Source organism: Piliocolobus tephrosceles, chromosome 21 (assembly GCF_002776525.5).
Source record: "Piliocolobus tephrosceles isolate RC106 chromosome 21, ASM277652v3, whole genome shotgun sequence".
Classification (NCBI taxonomy): Eukaryota; Metazoa; Chordata; class Mammalia; order Primates; family Cercopithecidae; genus Piliocolobus; species Piliocolobus tephrosceles.
The window spans coordinates 17,064,396-17,087,333 of NC_045454.1; the positions used below are offsets into that span (position 1 = coordinate 17,064,396).

The following is a 22,938-nucleotide window of genomic DNA, read 5'->3' on the forward strand; positions in this document are numbered from 1 at the left end:
TGCTGGGATTACAGGCGTGAGTCACCGCGCCCAGCCTGGAAATATTGTTTTATAAAACCTCTGTGTTAGTGTGTGTATCCATGTATGCATGTGAACTCTGAGTCATGAGGTAAGTGCATTTTTTTTTTTATTTTAGAGATAGGGTCTCACTCTATCACCCAGACTGGAGTGCGCGGCACGATCATGGCTCACTGCAGCCTCCAACTCCTGGGCTCAAGTGATCCTCCCGTCTCAGCCTCCTGAGTAGCTGGGACTATGGGCCCACATCACCATGCCTGGCTAATTTTTTTTTCTAAGTTTTTTGTGGAAATGGAGTCTCACTAGCAGGTCTCGAACATCTGGGCTCAAGCAATTCACCCACCTTGGCCTCCCAAAGTACTGGGATTACAGGCATGAGCCACTGCCTGGCTGTGTATTTCTTACTGGATCATAAAAGTGTGAGAGAGACACTGCCCTAGGTGGAATGCGGGATTTCTGTAATTCTGGATGTTCACTGGTGTTGACTCAAACCACAAGGTATCCAACTGAATAATAGTTACAATAACAACAGCTTTTTGCCAGGCACAATGGCTTATGCCTGTAATCCTAACACTTTGGGAGGCCGAGGCGAGCGGATCACTTGAGGTCAGGAGTTTGAGACCAGCCTGGGCAACATGGCGAAACCCCATGTCTACCAAAAATACAAAAATTAGCTGGGCGTGGCGGCGTGCGCCTGTAGTCCCAGCTACTCGGGAGGCTGAGGTGGGAAGATCACTTGAGCCAGGGACATTGAGACTGTAGTGAGCCGAGATAGAGCTACTGTACTCCAGCCTGGGCAACAGAGCGAGACTCTGTCTTAGAAAACGAAACAAAACAAAACAAAACAAAACAAAAAAACAGCTTCCATGTACCCAGCCCTTACTCTGACACAATGTCATTTGATCCTTACAACCATCCTGTGAGGCCAGTATCCTTATCAGCCCCATTTTCCAGATGAAAAGACTGAGCCTCAGAGAGAGGAAGGATTGCCCTAGAATCAGCTAAGAAGCGGTCCATCAGGAGCTCACACTCTGGACCACCCATCAGGCAGCGCTGCCTCCCATCCCCATGACAACGCACTCCCACACTCGCACTCCCCACACCGGCCCCTCTGCTGTATTCTCGGGGCTGCTGATTGTCACAGGAGCCAAGAACTCACAAGGCGAGGGTAAAGGGAGCTTCCCAAGACAAACCTAGCTAAGGTGAAGGAGAGGGTCCCAACAACCTCGCCTGGAGATGAGATGGGGATGGGAGGGGGCTGAGCCAGGGTCAGGATGTCCACACCAGGGCGTAAAGGGAAACTTGCACTTAGGATGTGACCCACGTCGGCTAGGACGAGAAACTTCCCCACCAACCTGCAAGCCAGATAGGTTCTCCCTTTTCTAATAATGCTCCAAGATTCCAAAGGGCTGTGGGCTCCGGATAAAGGAGGAAAACATCTTAACGGAAAGATACGGACCAGCCTCAGGACCCTCTTATCAGCTCCATGGCCTGGGCCTCAGTTACCTCATCAGTGAGAAAGAACAAAAGCAGTCCTGACTGCCATCAGCACTCAGGGCTAGCCATGGTGTTCTGAGGAGTATAAATAATCTTACAGGCTGGGCGCGGTGCCTCACACCTGTAATCCCAGCACTTTGGGAGGCCGAGGCAGGCAGATCACCTGAGGTCAGGAGTTTGAGACCAGTCTCACCAACATGGAAAAGCCCAGTCTCTACTGAAAATACAAAATTAGCAGGATATGGTGGCGCATGCCCGTAATCCTAGCTACTCAGGAGGGTGAGGCAGAAGAATCACTTGAACCCAGGAGGCAGAGGTTGCAGTGAGCCGAGATCGTACCATTGCACTCCAGCCTGGACAACAACAGCAAAACTCCATCTCAAAAAAAATAAAATAAATAAAAATAATAATCGCACAGAAATGGCCAGGGACAGTGGCTCCCACCTGTAATCCCAACACTCTGGGAGGTGGAAGCAGGAGGATTGCTTGAGCCCAGGAGTTCAAGACCAGCCTGGATAACATAGAGAGATCAAGTGTCTAAAAATAAATAAATAAATAAAATAAACAACAATAATAATGAAAAAATCTCACAGAACACTCATATCAGATGGGGCCACTCTGCCCATGATGGAGTAGGACAAAACCAAGCTCACTCCATAATCATGCCTGAGCACGGACAAAATCAAGGTCACTGTGCAAACCACAAAAATGACCACAGGCCAGGTGCGGTGGCTCAAGCCTGTAATCCCAGCACTTTGGGAGGCCGAGACAGGCGGATCACGAGGTCAGGAGATTGAGACCATCCTGGCTAATACGATGAAACCCCGTCTCTACTAAAAAATACAAAAAACTAGCCGGGCGAGGTGGTGGGCGCCTGTAGTCCCAGCTACTTGGGAGGCTGAGGCAGGAGAATGGCGTAAACCCGGAAGGCAGAGCTTGCAGTGAGCTGAGATCCGGCCACTGCACTCCAGTCTGTGCGACAGAGCGAGACTCTGTCTCAAAAAAAAAAAAAAAAAAATGACCATGCATCCCCGTCGCTGGCTAAGATGAATGACAGCTGCCAATGACTGCAACAGCCTCCTTCTGTTCCTCCCACCACCTAGATCAAAATGATTAAGATGCCCGATCACCTAGTCACCCCCATATTCTGACATCATCAAATCCACAGCACAACTCGCTACACTGAATCATCTTCCAAATCACCTAACACAAGCCCAAATCCTACAATAAGCCCCCAGTCATATATATATATTTATTTGAGATAGGGTCTCACTCTGTTGCTCAGGCTGGTGTGCAGTGGCATGATCTAGGCTCATGGCAACTTCCACCTCCCAGATTCAAACAATTCTCCTGCCTCAGCCTTCTGGGTTGCTGGGATTACAGGCACGCGTCACCATGCCCAGCTAATTTTTTGTATTTTCAGTACTGATGGGGTTTCACCATGTTGGCCAGGCTGGTCTCGAACTCCTGACCTCATGGGATCCACCTGCCTTGGCCTCCCAAAATGCTGGGATTACAGGTAAGAGCCACCGCGCCCGGCCCCCCATCACTTTCTTGCTGAGATGCCCCACAGCTCCCCATGGTGCGTGTAAAGAGCCACCAAACCCAACTTGCTTTGACCACAGAGGGACTCCTGGTGGTCTCTGGCTGGAGGGCATTGACATAAGTAAGACAGGAACCTTATTAGAGCCAGTCTTGGTTTTGCCTATCAGCATCCATGACCCTGTGTCTGGTAAGGGCATCCCTTTCTCCTCTTTTTTCAGTCTAAGTCTCTGGAATGGGCTGACCCCACTCCTGGCCCTGGGATAGGTGTGTCACATGCATGTGGCCAATTAGATCCCTGCATACCCTGGGGCCACAGTGATTGGCTGAGCAATGATGGAATCCACTGTGAACCAATGCAAGCTCTCCTAAGACTTTTTGTTAGAACTCTTGGGAGAAAGGGGCCTGTGTCCCATTGGCTCTGATAACCTGTTAGGATGTATACCTAGGGCTGAATGATCCCAGATTTATACCACAAGGGGCAGGACTGCTCGGCAGTGACACCAACACAGAGACTAGAGATGGAGAGAGACGAGAGAAATAGAGTCTTTTGTTTATGTTTTGAGAAGGAGTCTCACTCTGTCACCCAGGCTGGAGTGTGCCTGGTGGTACGATCTTGGCTGACTGAAACCTCTGCATCCTGGGTTCAAGCCATCTTCCCACCTCAGCCTCCCGAGTAGCTAGGATTACAGGTGTGCACCACTATGCCTGGCTAATTTTTTTGTATTTGTAGAAGAGATGGGGTTTCACCATGTTGGCCAAAGCCTAACCTCAAGTGATCCGCCTGTCTCGGCCTTCCTAACACCTAACACATAAGTGTTAGGATTACAGGCATGAGCCACCAAGCCTAGCCTGAGTTTTTTTCTTTTTTGATATAGAGATGGGGTCTCGCTATGTTGCCCAAAACTCCTGGCCTCAAGCAATCCTCCCATCTTGGCATCCCAAAGCTCTGGAATTACAAGCATGAGACACCATGCCTGGTCTCAGATGGAGTCATAAAAGCACCCTTGAGCCACACCTGGATCCAGCCATGCCTGAAGTAAAACCCACCCTTCCCCAGACTTTTTTTTTTTTTTTTTTTTTTTTGGTGACAGGGTCTCAGTCCAGTTGCCCAGGCTGGAATGTAGTGGCACAGTCTTGGCTTACTGCAGCCTCGACTTCCCAGGTTCAGGTGATTCTCCCACCTCAGCCTCTGGAGTAGCTGGGACTACAGGCATGCACCACCATGCCTAGCTAATTTTTTGTATTTTTGGTAGAGACGGGGTTTCGCCATGTTGCCTAGGCTTCCCTGAACATTTTGGTTACGTTAGCCAGTCCACTCCTCTTTTCACCTTAAGCCATTTGAACTGAGTTTCTATCACTTGCGGTTACACAGGCCCTGATTAACATTACTTAGCACAGGTTTTCTTGTTTGTTTTTTAAGAGACAGGATCTCACTGTGTCACCCAGGCTGGAGTGCAGTGGCATGATCATGGCTCACTGAAGCCTCCAATTCTTAGACTCAAGTGAGCCTCCTCCCTCAGCCTCCAAGTAGCTGGCACCACAACCACAGGCATGTATCACCGTGCCTGGCTTATTTATTTATTTATTTTGGTAGAGATGAGGTCTTTCTATGTTGGCCAGGTTGGTCTTGAATTCCTGGGCTCAAGTGATCCTCCTGCCTTGGCCTCCCACAGTGTTGGAATTATAGGCATGAGCCACCGTGCCCAGCCTGCACAGGTCTTTTTATTTTATTTCATTTTATTTATTTATTTTTTGAGAGGAAGTCTTGCTCTGTCGCCCAGGCTGGAGTGCCAGTGGCAGGATCTCAGCTCACTGCAGCCTCCACTTCCTGGGTGTCCAGCGATTCTCCTGCCTCAGGCTTCCAGGTAGCTGGGATTACAGGCACACACCACCATGCCTGGCTAATTGTTTTTTGTATTTTTAGTAGAGACGGGGTTTTACTATGTTGGTCAGGCTGGTCTCGAACTCCTGACCTCAGGTGACCCACCCGCCTAGGCCTCCCAGACTGCTAGGATTACAGGCGTGAGCCACCACACCCAGCCAACACACAGGTCTTTTTAAATGGTATTCATTGAGAGCAATCTGTGAAGGGCTTGGCACATAACAAGTGCTCAATAAATGTAGGTTATTACTGTAGAATCTAAAGCAGGAAGAGGTCGAGTGGTCCATCCTGCCACTCAGGGCATTGATTCTCCCCATGACTTCCTTAATGGAATGTGATCTTAGGCTCTGCTTAAATGCCTCCAAGGACAAGGAGCTCACTCTTTTCTCAGGAGTCACTCTTGCCTCTATCGGCAACAGTCCCAAGAGTCTCCAACCCCAGCCCCAGCCCCAGCCCCAGCCCCAAGACTCACCCTGCAGCTGGGAGAAGCGCAAGGCAGCGGCATTGAGTGCCTCCACCCGCTCGCTCTGGGCCACAATGTCTCCCTCCAGCAGTCCATGCTTCTGCAACAGGTCGTCTGCCTCCACCAGGTGCTGCCCACACTCCGGGGACAGCAGCTGAGCCTACAAGCGGGGACAGCACTGAGCACACCTCTGGCACTGCCCTGGCCACTCGCCTCTCCCCTATTGCCTGTGCCAGCCCCTGCTGCTCTGCATTGGCACTCTCGACTCTGACCCATCTTGGAGAGATATGGACCAGCCTCAAGACCCTCTTATCAGCTCTGTGGCCTGGGCCTCAGTTTCCTCATCAGAAAGAAAAAAGCCGAGCCCTGGCTGTTGTTGGCTCTCACAGCTAGCAATGGTGTCCTGTCTCTGTCTCCCTCTTTCTCTACCTGCCTCTCTCTGAATGTTTCCATCTCTCGTGGACTCTACATTTCTGGGCTCTGTCTCTGTCACAGTAGCTCAGTCTCTGCTTCCATGTCTTTCTTGTCTATACGTCTTTGTCTCCATCTCTCTCTGCATCTCTCTTTCTACATTTCTACCCCTTTCTCTTTCTGTCTGTATCTTCCTTCCTTCCTTCTTTTCCTTCTTTTTGGTTTTTTCCTCCTCTTCTTTTTTTGAGACAGAGTCTGGCTCTGTTGCCCAGGCTGGAGTGCAGTGGTACGATCTCGGCTCACTGCAAGTTCCGCCTCCCGGGTTCAAGCGATTCTCCTGCCTCCCGAGTGGATGTACCTTGCCCAGCTAATTTTTTGATGTTTTAGTAGAGATGGGGTTTTGCCATGTTGGTCAGGCTGGTCTCGAACTCCTGACCTCAGATGATCCGCCTGCCTTGGCCTTCCAAAGTGCTGGGATTACCGGTGTGAGCCACCGCACCTGACTTCTTTTTTTTTTGAGACAGGATCTCGCTCTGTCACCCAGGCTGGAGTGTAGTGGTGCAATCATGGCTCACACAGCCTCAACCTCCTGGGCTCAAGCGATCCTCCCACTTCAGAGTAGCTGGGACTACAAGGGCACACCACCACACCTAGGTAGTTTTTGTTTTTGTGTGTGTGTGTTTTTTTTTTGTTTTGAGATGGAGTCTCGCTCTGTCGCCCAGGCTGGAGTGCGGTGGCCGGATCTCGGCTCACTGCAAGCTCCGCCTCCTGGGTTTATGCCATTCTCCTGCCTCAGCCTCCCGAGTAGCTGGGACTACAGGCACCCGCCACCTCGCCCGGCTAGTTTTTTGTTTTTTTTTTTTTTGTATTTTTTAGTAGAGACGAGGTTTCACCGTGTTAGCCAGGATGGTCTCAATCTCCTGACCTCATGATCCACCCGCCTCGGCCTCCTAAAGTGCTAGGATTACAGGCGTGAGCCACCGCGCCTGGCCTTGTGTTTGTTTTTTTGACAGGATCTCACTATGTTGACTAGGCTGGTCTCAAACTCTGGGGCTCAAGCAATCTGCCTACCTCGGCCTCCCAAAGTGCTGGTACCACAGGTGTAAGCCACCATGCCCAGCTGGCTTCTATCTTTATTGTCTCATCTCTCTCTAGATCTGGTAGGTCTTTCTCTCTCTCAAACTGATTCCCATCTTCCTGTGTCTTTCTCTGTAGCCATGTAGATTTTCATTGTCACCTTTGTGTCTGCCTCCCCCTCTATCTCTCTGATTTCTCTCCCTCTCTCTCAAACTGTCACTCTCTCTGTCTGTATCCTTACTCTGAGGCTCACTCTGTCTCTATATCTCCATGTCTTTTTTCATTTTTGTCTCTTTCTTTCTTTTTTTTTTTTTTTTAGACAGAATCACATTCTGTCATCCAGGCTGGAGTGCAGTGGCACCATCTTGGCTCACTGCAGCCTCTGCCTCCTAGATTCAAACGATTCTTGAACCTCAGCCTCCCAAATAGCTGGGACTACAGGCACATGCCACCACACCCAGCTAATTGTTCTGTATTTTTAGTAGACGGGGGGTTTCACCATGTTGGCCAGGCTGGTCTGAAACTCCTGACCTCAAGTGATCTGCCCGCCTCGGCCTCCCAGAATGCTGGGATTACACGTGTGAGTCACCGTGTCCAGCATTTTTCTATTTCTCTATTTATCTCTGTCTCTTTCTCATTCTGTTTCTTTGTCTGCCTCTCTTGTCCATCTCTGTATCTTTCTGTCACTCTCTCTCGTTCTCTCTTTTTGTCTTCCTGGCTTTCTCTTTATCTTCTTCTATCTCTGCCCTTCCCTCTCCAGCTCCAGCTGTCTGTCAATGCTTTCAGCGTCTGCATCCTCCCCTCCCTCCTGGCTCTCCACCCGCATCCGCGGCCCCCGCCTGGCACCTGCATCTCCTCCATCCAGTCCACCATGTACACCATCTCCTGGAAGACCTTCTGCAGGGCCAGGTTCTGCTCGAGCCGTGTCCGCCGGGCACCCACAAGCCCAGTTAGCAGGGCCCACTGGCGCAGGACGCTGTCACGCTGGGCTGCCACCCGCCGGATATCGTAGTAGCCTTCGGCCGCTAATGCCTGGGCCAGCTCCGCCACACCCTGTACCCGCTCCTCGTAGGCTGCAATGTCTGCCTCGATCGCTTCGTGTTTCTTCATGGCTGCCTCCACTGCGGGCAACTCATACCCAAAGTTGTCCTGGGGCAGTGAGCCAGACACTCACCCATGCTGCCTCAGCAGTCCACCTGTTACCTTGACCCTGTGTGACCCTGGGGACTCCCCCTCCATTACCTTGGAGACCGGCCCTCCCCTCCCTAGTCATCCTGGAGACGAGCTCCGCCCTCCCCTGTTACCCAGGTAACCTGGAGACCAGCCCCACCCTCCACTGTTACCTTGGAGACCAACCCCACCCTCCCTTGTTACCCTGGAGACCAGCGCCACCCTCTGCAGTTACTCTAAAGACCAACTCCCCTCCCCTGTTGCCCTGGAGATCAGCCCATCTTCCACAGTTACCTTGGAGACTAGCCCCATCCTCCCTTGTAGCCCTGGAGACCAGTGCCACCCTCTCCAGTTACCCTGGAGATCAACCCCACCCTCCCCTGTTGTCCTGGAGACGAACCCAATCTTCCCCAGTTACCCTGGAGAACAGACCCACCTCCTCTGTTGCCCTAGAGACCAACCCCACTTTCCCGTTTCCCTGGAGACCAGCCCCACTCTCTCCAGTTACCCTGGAAACAAGTCCCACCCTCCTGTTACATCTCTAACCTTAAACTTGTTACTCAGGAAACAGGCCCATGCTTCCCCTGTCCTGGAGATTAGGGACCAGGTTTACCTGACTGTGTTACTTAGGAAACCAATTCTATCCTCTTGAGTTACCCTAGACACAAGATACAACCTCTCTTGTCATTTAAAACACTCCCCCTATTGCTGAAGAGACTAATTCTGCCCTTTCTAGTTACCCTGAAGACCAGCCTCACTCTCCCATTACCCTGGAGATCTGGCCCATTCCCCTCACCCAACAATGACTTAGAAGACCAAGTCTCCCTTCCCATCCTCATTTATCACCAGGAAACGAATCTAACTCTTCCCTGTTGCCTAGGAGATCAAGTCTCCCTCTTTGGTCCCAGGAGCATCAGCCCCGCCCCCCCTCCCTTTCCCCCGGAGCCAAGCCCTACATCTTGTACCTGCGAGACCAGACGCTGGTTCTCATTCAGCCAGCTCTCTCTCATAGCCACCTTGTGGTCAAACCTCTGTGCCAGTAGTTCCAGCTTCTCCTGCCGAATCAGCTCAGCCCGTAGGGCAGCCTCCCGCTCATGCTCAGCCTTCTCCAGCTCACCCCATGCCTGCAGGAGATGGGAGGAGGCAGTCAGACTCTGACAGCTCCCCACAGTTTAATGGTCTTGACTTAGCCTGAGGCCACTCATAGCATTATGGCAACTTCATGCAAATTGGAAAACATGTTGCTTCTTTATGACACTTTACTACTGAAAAACCATCAGAATGAATATCTAATCCATCATGCCTACAATGTGAATGATTCCCTTGAGCAGTGTGCAACCTATACAACTCCACAGTGCAACTCCACCTCTCCCCTGCATCCGTGGCCTTACCTTGTCAATATCCCAGATGCCACAGCCCTCCCGAGGCACAAAGAGGCGACGGTTGCAGGCACGCAGTTTGCTCTGGATGCTGAAGAGCAGCACCTCTAGGTTCCCCTTCTCCTGGAACCTGAAGGGGCATGAGCTCAGGAGCCCTGCCGTCATGCCACCCCTTCCCACCCTCCCTCCAGAGCTGGGCCTCACTTGACAGGCTTCTCTAGCGTGCAATAGGCCGTGAAAGCCTGGAGTTGCTGCTGCACCCCACTTAAGGAGTTGGCAAATTTCTGGTTGCTGATGAGGCCCACGGTGCGGTGAATCCAGGCCAGCAGCTCAGCCGCCAGCTCCTCGTAGCGTTCTATGATCTTACCCACCTCCAACACCTGATCCAAGACCTGACACAGCAGAGGAAGCGGGGGTCAGCCTCATCCCAATCATGCCTGCCGCCAGTTCCCAGCTTCCCACTCACCCACTCCTTGGCTCTTTATACCTTCCCGATACGCTTCCCCTCCACAGCCAGAGCCTTCATCTTGGAGAAATAGTGGTAGAAAGAGACCACGTAGGTGATGATGGACTTCTCATCTGGAGCCTCCATGTTCACATCTGGAGGGAAGAGGGAGTGGGAAACAAGACAGTAGGCACTTTGACCGAGTGCTTGAAGGTATTGGGTGGAGGGATGGAGAAGCCACTCTCACTAGCTGTGTGACCTTGGGCAAGATAATTAGCCTCTCTGGTCCTCAGGTTTTGTCAAATAGAAATCTACCTCCTGGGATTAAATAGTGCCTGACACATATAAACCACCATAGAGAAATAGCTATACTTTTCTTTCCTTTTTTTTTAAGATGGAGTTTTGCTCTTGTTGCCCAGGCTGGAGTGCAATGGCATGATCTTGCCTCACTGTAACCTCCACCTCCCAGGTTCAAGCGATTCTCCTGCCTCAGTCTCCCAAGTAGCTGGGGTTACAAGCATGCGCCACCATGCCTGGCTAATTTTGTATTTTTAGCAGAGACAGGGCTTCACCATGTTGGTCAGGCTGGTCTCAAACCCCTGACCTCAGGCGATCCGCCCATCTGGGCCTCCCAAAGTGCTGGGATTACAGATGTGAGCCACCGTGCCCAGCCTATACTTGTTTCTTGAACACACCATTCCACCTTCCACCTCAGGGCCTTTGCATGTGCTGTTCTCACTGTCTGGAGCACTGTTCCTCTTCTGTGTTCCTAATTCCCGCTTATGCTTCAGAACTCAACTCAACTTTTTACTTTTTTTTTTCAAGAGATGGAGTCTGACTCTGGCTGTGTTGTCCAGGCTGAAGCACAGTGGTGCAATCATAGGTCACTGCAGCCTCAAACTCCTAGGTTCAAGCAATCCTCCCACCTCAGCCTCCTGAGTAGTCAGAACTAAAGGTGTGCACCACCATGCCTGGCTCACCTCACATGTCCTTAGACAAGCCTCCGTGTTCACTGTGTCTATAGTTGGTAATCCTCATGTTATTCTCCTCTTAGCATCTTATGATGTCCTTCCCAGAATGTATCACAATTTGTAATTACCTACTCATTTACACGATTATGTCATTATCTAGAGTTTGAGCTTCATAAGGACAAAACTATGCCTATTTTCTTTTCTTTTATTCTATTTTTTTTTTTTTTTTTTTTTTTTTTTTGAGGCAGAGTCTCAAGCTGTCGCCCAGGCTGGAGTACAATGGCGTGATCTTGACCTACTGCAACCTCTGCCTCCCAGGTTCAAGCGATTCTCATGCCTCAGCCTCCCAAGTAGCTGAGATTACAGGCATGCACCACCATGCCCAGCTAATTTTTTGTAATTTTTTTTTAAATAGACTTTTTCTTTTTTATAAAATAGAGACAGGGTCTCACTGTGTTGCCCAAGCTGATCTTGAACTCTTGTGCTGAAACAATCCTCCTGCCTCAGCCTCCCATAGTGCTGGGACTACAGGCATGGGCCACTATGCCTGGCCATATGCCTGTCTTAGTTACCACTGTTCCGCCTTCCCCGGCACACAGTAGATGCTAAATAAAAATTTAGTTAGCTTACAAATGGTGCACGAGGCTTGATGTCAAGAAACAGGCTTTGGGGGCAGCATCCACTTGAATCCCAGTTCAACACTTACTCACTGCATGTCCTTAGAAAATAACCTGGCTTCTCTGAGCCTCAGTTTCCCCATTGTTATAATAAAGATGATCATGGTTCCTGCCTCCTGGGAACAATGTAAGAATTAGAAAGACCAGCCTGGCACAGAGGGGAAACTCAACAAATTCTAACATCATTTTAATTGGTTGTTGTTTTTGCTTTTTGAGTTGGGATCTGGAGTGCAGTGTTGCAATCAGAGCTCACTGCAGCTTAAACTCCTGGGCTAAAGTGATCCTCCTGCCTTGGCCTCCTGTGTAGCTGGGACTACAGGTGTGTGCCACCATGCTCAGCTAAGATTTTTCATTTCTTTCTTTTTTTTTCTTTTCTTTCTTTCTTTCTTTCTTTCTTTCTTTCTTTTTTTTTTTTTTTTTTGTAGAGATGGGATTTCGCTATGTTGTCCAGGCTGGTCCTGAACTTCTGGCCTCAAGTGATCCTCTTGCCTTAACCTCCCAAAGTGCTGGGATTATAGGCATGAGCCATCACCATGCCCGACTGATATCATTTTAATTTACCCATTGGATGCACAACAGTATACCTGGCCTTTATTCTTCACTGCATTGTCCAACTGACATCCATTAGCACCTACTATGTACCAGGAACTGAGCATAGGATACAGCCATAAGAGGCAGGGTAGAGGACTGATTAAAACCATGAATTCTGGAGCCATAAGGTCTGGTTTCCTGATTTTCAGTGTGATGCTGGGCAAGTGACGTCACATCCCTGAGCTGTCATTCTCATCACTTTAGAAGACAGGTTAAGCCAGGAATGTGACTCAGGCCTGTAATCCCAGGCACTTTGGGAGGTCAAGATGGGAGGATTGCTTGAGTCCAGGAGTTTGAGACCAGCCTGGGCAACATAGTGAGATCCCATCTCTATAAAAAAAAAAATTAAAAATTAGCTGAGCATGGTGGTACACACCTATAGCCCCAGCTACTCAGGAGGCTGAGGTGGAAGGATCGCTTGAGCACAGAAGGTTGAAGCTTCAGTGAGCCAAGATCAGACCACTGCACTCCAGTCTGGGCAACACAGTGAGACCCTGTCTCAAAAATAATAATAATAATTCAACAGGGTTTAAATATTAAATTCAGTTGGATAAAAAAATAAGTAAGTAGGCCAGGTGTGGTAGCTCATGCCTGTAATCCCAGCTCTTTGGGAGGATGAGGCGAGCAGATCACTTGAGGTCAGGAGTTTGAGACTAGCCTGGCCAACAATGGTGAAACCCCATCTCTGCTAAAAAAAAAAAAAAAAAAAAAATAGCCAGGCTTGGTGGCATGCACCTATAGTCCCAGTTACTTGGGAGACTGAGGCAGGAGAATCACTTGAACCCGGGAGGTGGAGGTTGCAGTGAGCTGGGATCGTCCCCACTGCACGCCAGTCTGTGACAGAGCAAGACTCTGTCTCAAAAAAAATAAATAAATAAATATAAGAATAATAAATAAGTGAATAAAAACAAATAAGTAAAATAAAATGGCCAGGTGCAGTGACTCACACCTATAATTCCAACAGTTTAGGAGGCTGAAGTGGGCAGATCACCTGAGGTCGGGAATTTGAGACCAGCCTGGGCAACATGGTGAAACCCCATCTCTACTAAAAATACAAAAATTAGCCAGGTGTGATGGCGCATGCTTGTAGTCCCAGTTACTTGGGAGGCTGAGATGGGAGAATCACTTGAGCCTGGGAGGCTGAGGTTGCAATGAGCCGAGATCACGCCACTGTACTCCAGCCTGGGCAACAGAGCCAGACCCTGTCTCAATAAATAAATAAATAAATAGATAGATAAATAAATAAATAAAATAAAATAAAATAAAATAAAATAAAACAGGTTTGATACATTCTCTCTAACCAGGTCAGTGTGAAGATGAAAGTGAATAGCTCTGATAAAGTTCCCAGCCATGTGTTTGGCAGACAGTAGAGCTCAGAGGAAGGGAGCAGCTTTGATTCGGAAAGGGAGATGGGTGTCAGGGCTGATCCTGGATTGAGGCTGAAGTCAGGGATGGGGTTAGGGATAGACTGGAAATGGAAAAGCAGCTGAGGATGAGGATGGAGTTGTGGGAGAGGCAGACATGGGGATGGGCTAGGGCGAAATGAGGTTGGAAATGGATTAGGGTGGGGATAGGAATGGAGCTGGAACAAAGATGTGTAGACATGGGGATGGGCTAGGGCGAAATGAGTTTGGAAATGGATTAGGGCGGGGATAGGAACGGAGCTGAAGCTGAAGATGTGGTGGGGATGGAGACACTTGAAGATGGGGTGGCATTAGGGGTGGTGATGGTGTTGGAGATGCCATTGGGTTTGGGGCTGGGGTAGGGGAGTGGGAGTTGGTTTTGGGGGAGATGGTTGAAAGCGGGGTTGGGGAGGGAGGAAATTGCGAATGGGGAAGAGGAGGGATTACTTTGGGACAGGGTTGGGGATGAGAAAGGAAGAGGTATGAGGATGGAACGTGGGAGGGATCGCACAGGAGGAAGGGGAGGCAGAAGGGGAGGAGGCTGAGAGAGTTGGGATTTGGAGAGACCTCAGGATTTGGGATGGTGCTGGGGTGGCATGGAGTTGAGTTTAACATGGCATTGGGGTTGGGAGTCCCCCAAGAGGAAGTCCCGGCTGGGCCCACGCGAGACTCACCTTCAGGATCCAGCAGCCTCGCCAGCCCCAGGTGCTGCTCAGCTGTGCGGAAGGCTCTCTGCAGGTTGTAGTTGGCGTTGGACTTGGTGAGTTTGCTGAAGTCCACGAGATCGGGCCTGGGCAGGGGCACAGAGCAGGCAGGCAGCAGGCAGGCTCCAGAGCCAGCCGGCAAGCAGGGAGGAAGTCACCCTTGTCTGAGCGCCACCCAGGGCAAGGGGCACAAGGGCACAGTCTAGCCAAGGGGCACGCTGTGTGTGCTGTGCAGCATTTAGCTGTGATGTGAGTGTGATGGACGCAGGCATGTCTCTGTGGGTTCCCGGGAATGTGTGTGTGCATGTGCATTTGTTGCTGGGCCGGCCTGTGCACACAGATGAATGGGTAGGCCGGCCTGAGTGTGCTTGGAAGAGATGAGCTCACACGGTGCATGCCTGTGTATGTCTCTGTGAAGTTCTATGACAATACAAGTGTGTACAGCCCTTATGTGTGTTGTGTAAGGACACATGTCCTTCTTTTCTTTTTTCTTTTTTTTTTTTTTTGAGATGCAGTCTCACTCTGTCACCCAGGCTGGAGTGCAGGGGTGCGATCTCGGCTCACTGCAACCTCCATCTCCAGGGTTCAAGCAATTCTCCTGCTTCAGCCTCCCGAGTAGCTGGGATTACAGATGTGCACCACCACACCCCGCTGATTTTTATATTTTTAGTAGAGACAGGGTTTCACCATGTTGGCCAGGCTGGTCTCGAGCTCCTGACCCCAAGTGATCCACCTGCCTAGGCCTCCCAAAGTGCCGGGATTACAGGTGTGAGCCACTGTGCCTGGCCAGGACACATGTACCAGTTGACACATATATGCTTACTTTGGGGGTTCTTTTGTGGTGTTATGCAGTGGTTAGAAGTGTGAGGACCAGAGCCAGTTCATCAGAGCTTGAGCCCCAGCTTGATCACATCCTGGTTGTGTCACTCTGGGAGAGCTACTGCGTTTCTCTGTGCTTTGGTTTCCTCTAAAATGGGGATAATAATAGTACCTGCCGGCCAGCCACAGTGGCTCTTGCCTGTAATCCCAGCACTTTGGGAGGCTGAGTCAGGCAGATCACTTGAGGTCAGGAGTTTGAAACCAGCCTGGCCCAAAGGGTGAAACTCCCATCTCCACTAAACATACAAAATTAGCTGGGCATGGTGGCACATGCCTGTAATCCCAGCTACTTGGGAGGCCGAGGTGGGTGGATCACCTGAGGTCAGGAGTTCAAGACCAGCCTGGCCAACATGGTGAAACCTCATCTCTACTAAAAATAAAACAATTATCCGGGTGTGGTGGTGGGCGCCTGTATCCTAGCTACTCAGGAGGCTGAGGCAGGAGAATCGCTTGAATCTGGGAAGCAGAGGTTGCAGTGAGCTGAGATCGTGCCACTGCACTCCAGCCTGGGCAACAGAGTGAGACTCACCCTCAAAATAAATAAATAAGTAAAAATAGCACCTGCCCACAGGTGGATAGGATACATTGAATGGATACATTGACTACTGAATGCTTTAGTGGGAAGCACTTAGAACAGTGCCTGTGCATAGAAAACACTGAGCGAATGTCACCTAGTGTGAGGATGACCCTGGTGCAGTTTGTGAGTTTCTGTGTGTGGAGGTGGGTCTGGGTTTCCCTATGTGTGTACGAGTGTGTGTAGGTGTAAGAGGCAGGGATTGTGAGTGGACAGGTGTCCGCAGCAGAAAAAGCTGGATTCTGGCTTCTGCTACACCACCACAAGCCCCTTCCTGTGCCTGAGACTCAGTTTCCCCGATATGTCATGTGGACGATGATGATGTGTGTATAATTTGTGTGGGTGTCTGACCCTCAGCCATTTCAATGGCAGGCCCCAAGTTATCAATCCGTGGGTGTACAGGGACGGGGACTCTAAGGGCTCACTTTGAGGAAGCGTTTTCTTTTCTTTTCTTGTCTTTTGGGTGGGGGTAGGGGTGGAGTCTGACTGCTGTCCATGCTGGAGTGCAGTGGCACAATCTTGGCTCATTGCAACCTCCAACTCCTAGGTTCAAGCGATTCTCCTGCCTCAGCCTCCCCAGTAGCTGGGATTACAGGGGTGCACCACCACACTTGGCTAATTTTTTTTTTTTTTTTAGTAGAAATGGGGTTTTGCCATGTTGGCCAGGCTGGTCTTGAACTCCTGACATCAGGTGATCCGCCCGCCTCAGCCTCCCAAAGTGCGGGGATTACAAGCGTGAGCCACCATGCCCGGCCTGAGAAAGCATTTTCTGATAGGAGGAGGTGCTGGGTACACAGCAGCATGGACAGTAACAGGGGACCGAGCTTCCTACCCTGCGAGCAGGCTGTGCACGTGTGTGGGTATCTGTGTGTGTGCACACATCTGTGCGAGGGCTTGTGTGTGTCCATGTGTGCACAGAGTATGTGGCCTGGGCAGGAGCCTGTGTGGGTGTTCCTGTGTGTAAATGTGCAGGACGTGTGTGAAGGGAAAGAAAAGTGTATGTGTGTGTAGAGGTGAAGGGATGGGTCTTTATGTCTGTGTGTGCCATCTACACACGTACATGTACAGGTGTGCAGCTGCAGGGATATGGGAGGGTACAGGGCAGGGCTGGGCTGCCCCAGGCCGAGTGGTACCTGTGCCGGTGAATGAGGGCATTGAAGGCCAAGCCGTCCCGCCAGCTGGTGGTGAAATTCTGGATGTTTACCTCAGGGTAACTGGAAGTGTGAAGGGAGAAACGGAGGCAGAGATGGGGAGAGTTAGGAGGGAAGAAAGAGGGAAAAAGAGGGAGATCGAATGATAGGGAAGGAAGGTGAGAGAGAGGGGGTAGAACATCGAAAGATGTATGGGTGGGTGGGTGTTGGGTGGTTAGAGAGAGAGAGGTAGATACATAGATAGATGATAGGAGATAGATAGATAGATAGATAGATAGATAGATAGATAGATAGATAGATAGATAGATAGATAGATAGATAAACGGAGAGGAGAGGAAAAGAAGCAAAAGAAAGAAGAGAGGAGAGGGAAGGAGAGAAGGAGGAAGCAGAGAGATAACAAGACAGGAAGAGAGCAAGATATAGACAGAGATGGGGAGAGAAAGGAGAGGAGAGAGAAAGGAGACATGAAGGAAGAGAAAAGGAAAGGAGGAAAGGAGAGAAGGAGGGAGGAGAAAAGAGATAAGTACAAGGAAAAGCAGACATAGAGATAGACAGACACGTGGAGAAACAGATGGCAAAAGTCCCCATGATCTCCCTTGCAAGACAGACAGCCCAGAAGGATGAGAGTCGGAGAAGCCCACCTCCATCCCATACCTGCCCCTCCCTCCATCCTCCTAGGGGCTGCTCTACAGAGAACAATTGAGTTTCAGGTCTTACTGCTTCCTGCAGGGCAGAGAGTTGGGGGCCCAAGGGAACCTGCCCAGTAGAGCCTGCACTCCACCCCGCCACCAGCTCAGCCACACTGAAGGGACCCAGGACTTTGAACTTTCCTATGTATGCCCTGTGAGGCAGAAGGGTGATGCTCATAGCGGGAGAGGGTGGCCAGAGCTTAGACATAGCGCTGAAGGTCCACATAGGTGAATGTGAGATCTCTTGAAATGTAGGATGAAATGGGATGGGGGACAGAGAGAAGAGAGCAGGCTGGGGACAGTTCACCTCTTTCTAGCATTGGTCTCTGAGGAGTCCAAGAGCTCTATTTTATTTTTATTTATTTATTTGTTGGTTATTTATTTTCCAGACAGGGTCTTGCTCTGTAGCCTAGGCTGGAGTGCAGTGGCATGATTGTAGCTCACTGCACCCTTGAACTCCTGGACTCAAATAATCCTCCCATCTCAGCCTCCTGAGAACCTGAGAAGCTACGACTATGGACGTGTGTCAAACAACAACAACAAACCAACTTTTTGTAGAGATGGGGTCTTGCTATGTTGCCTAGGCTGGTCTCAAAGCCCTAGCCTCAAGTAATCCTTCCACCTCTTTCTCCCAAAGTGATAGGCATGAGACACTGTGCCCAGTGAGGCCAAGAGTTCTACATTTGAAACTGGGTGGGGTGCAGTGGTCCCAGCTACTTAGGAGGCTGAGAAGGGAGGATCACTGGAACCTAGGAGGTCAAGGCTTCAGTGAGCTATGATCATGCCACTGCACTCCAGCCCGGGTGACAGAGCAAGACCCTGTCTCTAAGTAAATAAATACATTTGAACCTGTCCTTCCAGCATGTTAGGAAGGATTATTAGTCAAGGCTGGAGAAGTGGATATATTTTATTTACCAGTTGGTTAGCTTCAGATGTAACTTTTTGACTCTGAAGACATGGGCTGCCTCTTGAGCTCTTGTCTGGGAAGGAACTGCAGAGGTTAGGGGACCACATGCCTAACCTCCTAAGGAAGGTGGTGGGGGTGCTTACCCAGCTGTCTTCATCTGACACCACAAGAGCAGAGCATCCTTGGCTGAGCGTGTCTCTCTGTTGTCCTCAGTCTCAATTTTGATGACTTGAATCTGTGAAGATACAAAAAATGGCTACCAGGGCCTGGAGAGCTGGAGGCTTGGAGACGCCCCCCACTCACCATCTGCTACCAGAGAGGGTGGCAGGTGACAGATGAGATGGGGGAGGCAGCTTCTAGCTTGGAGTCAGGGTTCAGGAGTGTGAGGATAAGTTCTGGAGTGGGCCAGGACATCCACAATTATGGGAGCAGTTAGGACTCAGGTCTCAGTTTCCAAGGAAGCCTCCAAACTGAGCATCTGGGCCACTTTCTTGGTCTAAGTCACTGCTGTCTCCTGCATAGGCTAGTGTGGTGGCCTTCATGCTGATCTCCCCACTCCTGCATCCACAATCTGTTACCCACATGGCAGAGAGAGGGATCCTGCGAACACTCAAATCAGATCCTTGCTCCTCTTGTCAACACCCTCCGTATCTCTGTTTCATTCAAGGTAAAATTGAAAGTTTCCATGATCTCCCTTCAGTAAATTGATGACCTCATCTTGAACAGCTCACTCCACTCCATACCTGCTGGCCTCTTCCCTGAATCACGAGCATTCTCCCTCCTTGGTCCTTTAGCACTGGCTGTTCCCTCTAACCAGAACATCCTTTCCCCAAGTCCCACATGGCTCCAACCTCCTTCAGGTCTTTACTCAAATGTGACCTTCTCTGTAAGTCCTTCACTGACCATTTGATTTTAAATCTCATCACACACCCAAATTTCATATCCCCTTCCCTGTTTTATTATCTTCTTAGCATTTACCACAGCCTATACATTTTATCTTTTCATCAGATTTACTGCTTTCCCCACTAAAATGTAAAAGCTCCAGGACCACAAGGATGTTTACCTGTTTTGTGCACCATTGTATCTCACTTAGTAGTGTTTGATAAAGTTCTGAATGGCCTAGAATCTAGAGTGGATTCTAGAGCCTAAGGTGAGTATCTGAGACTTGGGTCCTGGATTTAGGAACTAGGTTTGGCATGTGGGTTTCAAGGGAAAGAACCAGGACCCTTCCAAGGAGGTCCCAGCCCGTACTGCAAGGCTCCAGCTGCCAGCAGAGATCTCCCACTCTCATGATCTCATTCCTCAATTTTGTACTGACAGTGTCCGTACATGTCTCCAGTGTCTCTTTGTCCCCTGAGCTCCATGCCCAGGACCCAGTGGACTCCTAGATGTCCCCCAGCTCTCCAATGGCCTGGACCCATAACCACTGGACCCATTTCAAACTGGCCCTCAGGGTGTTCCTCAAACCTGCTCCTTCTACCTGTCCCTGTCTCAGGGCAGCCCCATCATCCTCTAGTCCCCAGGTCAGAGCTCTGAGTCTTCCCCTGGACACCCTCTCCCTCTCCCCTCCCATAAGGCCTATCCACTCCACTCCCTGAGTGTCTCCCCAGCCCCTGCCCCCTTTTGCCTCCACATAGTCCCACCCTGATCCAACTTCATCCTCCTCCCTGGGCTCCTGGCTCCCAATGTTGGTGAACACCTCCAACCCAGAAGGATCTTTCTTTCCTTCCTTCCTTCCTTCCTTTCTTCCTTCCTTCCTTCCTTCCTTCCTTCCTTCCTTCCTTCCTTCCCTCCCTCCTTCCCTCTCTCTCTCTCTTTCTTTCTTTCTCTTTACTTTTTCTTTCTTTTCTTTCTTTTTTTTTTGAGATGGAGTCTCACTCTGTCACCTAGGCTGGAGTGCGTGGCACAATCTAGGTTCACTGCAAGCTCCACCTCCCGGGTTCACGCCATTCTCCTGCCTCAGCCTCCCGAGTAGCTGGGACTACAGGTGCCTGCCACCATGCCCAGCTAATTTTTTGTAATTTTAGTAGAGACGGGGTTTCACCATGTTAGCTAGGATGGTCTTGATCTCCTGACTTCGTGATCCACCCGCCTCGGCCTCCCAGAGTGCTGGGATTACAGGCGTGAGCCACCGCGCCTGGCTCTTTTCTTTCTTTTCTTTCCTTTTTTCCTTTCTTTCTTTTCTTTCTGAGATGGGGTTTCGCTCTTGTTGCCCAGGCTACAGCGCAATGGTGCGATCTCAGCTCACTGCAACCTCCGCCTCCCAGGTTCAAGCGATTCTCCTGCCTCAGCCTCCTGAGTAGCTGGGACCACAGGCATGCACCACCATGCCCAGCTAATTTTTAAAAAATTTTAAAGGTCTCATTAAGTTGGCCAGGCTGGTCTCACACTCCTGGCCTCAGTGTTCCTCCCACCTCAACCTCCCAAAGTGCTGGGATTATAGGCCACTTCACCTGGCCCTGCATAGCTTTTTACACTTCTTCTCTAACTAGAACTGGTCCTTTTTCCATACATGTCTTCTTTACATATTTATGTATTTATTATGCATCATTATGCATTGGATCCCTCTCTCGTCCACCAATGTTTTGCCATTAATCCTGTGGCTGCCCAGGCACAGTGGCTCATGCCTGTAATCCCAGCACTTTGGGAGGCTGAGGCGGGTGGATCACTTGAGGCGAGGAGTTCGAGACCAGCCTAGCCAACATGGCAAAACACTGTCTCTACTATTATTCATTATTCTTCTCACCACAATGTAAGCTCCTAAAAGGCACATCTTTGTCTATTTGTCTCTATACTGGATCAAGATTGCCTGGATTCTAATTTCAACTCCAACACCCAGCTATGCATGATCCTGGGCAGATGACACCTCCTATCTGGGCTTCCATTTCCTCACTGGCAAAATGGGCTAATAAATAGTGTCTAATTTATGGGGTTGCTATATGTATTAAATGTCAAGTGCTTAGAACAGTGTTTGGAAAAGGGTGGATACATGATTATCGTGATGGTGGTGATATGACAATTACTTTCATCATTATTTTCATCCCTACCACCTGGAATAGGATTCCAGCATATTAGGATATTACTGGCCAGGCACGGTGGCTCAAGCCTGTAATCCCAGCACTTTGGGAGGCCGAGACGGGCGGATCACGAGGTCAGGAGATCGAGACCATCCTGGCTAACATGGTGAAACCCTGTCTCTACTAAAAATACAAAAAATTAGCCGGGCCTGGTGGTGGGCGCCTGTAGTCCCAGCTACTCAGGAGGCTGAGGCAGGAGAATCACGTGAACCCGGTAGATGGGGCTTGCAGTGAGCAGAGATCACGCTACAGCACTCCAGCCTGGGCCACAGAGAGAGATTCCATCTCAAAAAAAAAAAAAAAAAAAAAAAAAAAAAGGATATTATTGGAAGGAATGAATGAATAGGTAAATGGTGGAGGAACGCCTTCCTAAATCCTACTGTTGCAGGACTTGGCAGGGGCCACTCAAGGGTCACCTGGAAGCGCAGGATGATGGTCCAGACCAGCCCCAGCGTCAGCCGGTGATTCCCATCCACGATGTCATGCGAACCCACGTTCTCCAGGTGCACGCGCTGCTCCTTCAGAAACTGCAGCGCCTTGTCCACGTTCTCCAGTGAGTGGATCCGCATGCGGCCGCGCGTGGGCCTGGGCTAGGGCGACAGGGGCGGTAGGCGATCGGCGGTCTGGACAGACAGGAGCGTGGCTCCCTCGGCCCCGCCCCTTCCAAAGAAGCCGCCTCCCATGGCCACGCCCCCTACGTGTCCAGGATCAGGCTATCCTCTTCTCGTTTCAACTAAGACGCAGGACTCAGTCCTTCTAAAGAAGCCCTGCCCCGTACCATAGCCAGACCCTTTCAAGAGTCACATCCCTTCAAGGCTTATTCACGTCCCTGGCTCTGCCCCTTCCACAGGCGCCCCACTTCCAACCTGACAACTACGCCCCCTCATCATGAAGCCCCACCCTCCTAGCCCATAGCCACAGCCCTGGCCCTGGCATTGGATCCCTCTCTCGTCCACCAATGTTTTGCCGCTAATCCCATGGCCGCCCGAGCACAGTGGCTCACGCCTGTAATCCCAGCACTTTGGGAGGCCGAGGTGGGTGGTTCCCTGGAGGCGAGGAGTTCGAGACCAGCCTGGCCAGCAAGGCAAAACACTCTCTCTACTAAAAATACAAAAATTGAGGCCGGGCGCGGTGGCTCAAGCCTGTAATCCCAGCACTTTGGGAGGCCAAGATGGGCGGATCACGAGGTCAGGAGATCGAGACCATCCTGGCTAACACGGTGAAACCCCATCTCTACTAAAAAAGAAAAATACAAAAAACTAGCCGGGCGAGGTGGCGGGCGCCTGTAGTCCCAGCTACTCGGGAGGCTGAGGCAGGAGAGTGGCGTGAACCCGGGAGGCGGAGCTTGCAGTGAGCTGAGATCCGGCCACTGCACTCCAGCCTGGGCGACAGAGCGAAACTCCGTCTCAAAAAAAAAAAAGTACAAAA

At 50.4% G+C, this 22,938-nt stretch overlaps 1 protein-coding gene across 1 annotated transcript in view; it reads right to left on the reverse strand.

Annotated features, from left to right (window-relative positions):
* The window catches only part of SPTBN4 (spectrin beta, non-erythrocytic 4), a 117,949-nt gene that overhangs the window by 66,706 nt on the left and 28,305 nt on the right, over positions 1-22,938 (reverse strand). Inside the window, exons 4-13 of the mRNA XM_023229136.3 lie at positions 21,927-22,100; positions 18,577-18,668; positions 16,820-16,900; positions 14,204-14,319; positions 9,930-10,042; positions 9,647-9,834; positions 9,455-9,572; positions 9,029-9,187; positions 7,740-8,042; positions 5,415-5,565 (exon numbers count right to left, since the gene is read on the reverse strand). Coding sequence (XP_023084904.2) covers positions 5,415-5,565; positions 7,740-8,042; positions 9,029-9,187; positions 9,455-9,572; positions 9,647-9,834; positions 9,930-10,042; positions 14,204-14,319; positions 16,820-16,900; positions 18,577-18,668; positions 21,927-22,100 — 1,495 coding nt within the window. The remainder of the gene's footprint in view (positions 1-5,414; positions 5,566-7,739; positions 8,043-9,028; positions 9,188-9,454; positions 9,573-9,646; positions 9,835-9,929; positions 10,043-14,203; positions 14,320-16,819; positions 16,901-18,576; positions 18,669-21,926; positions 22,101-22,938) is intronic.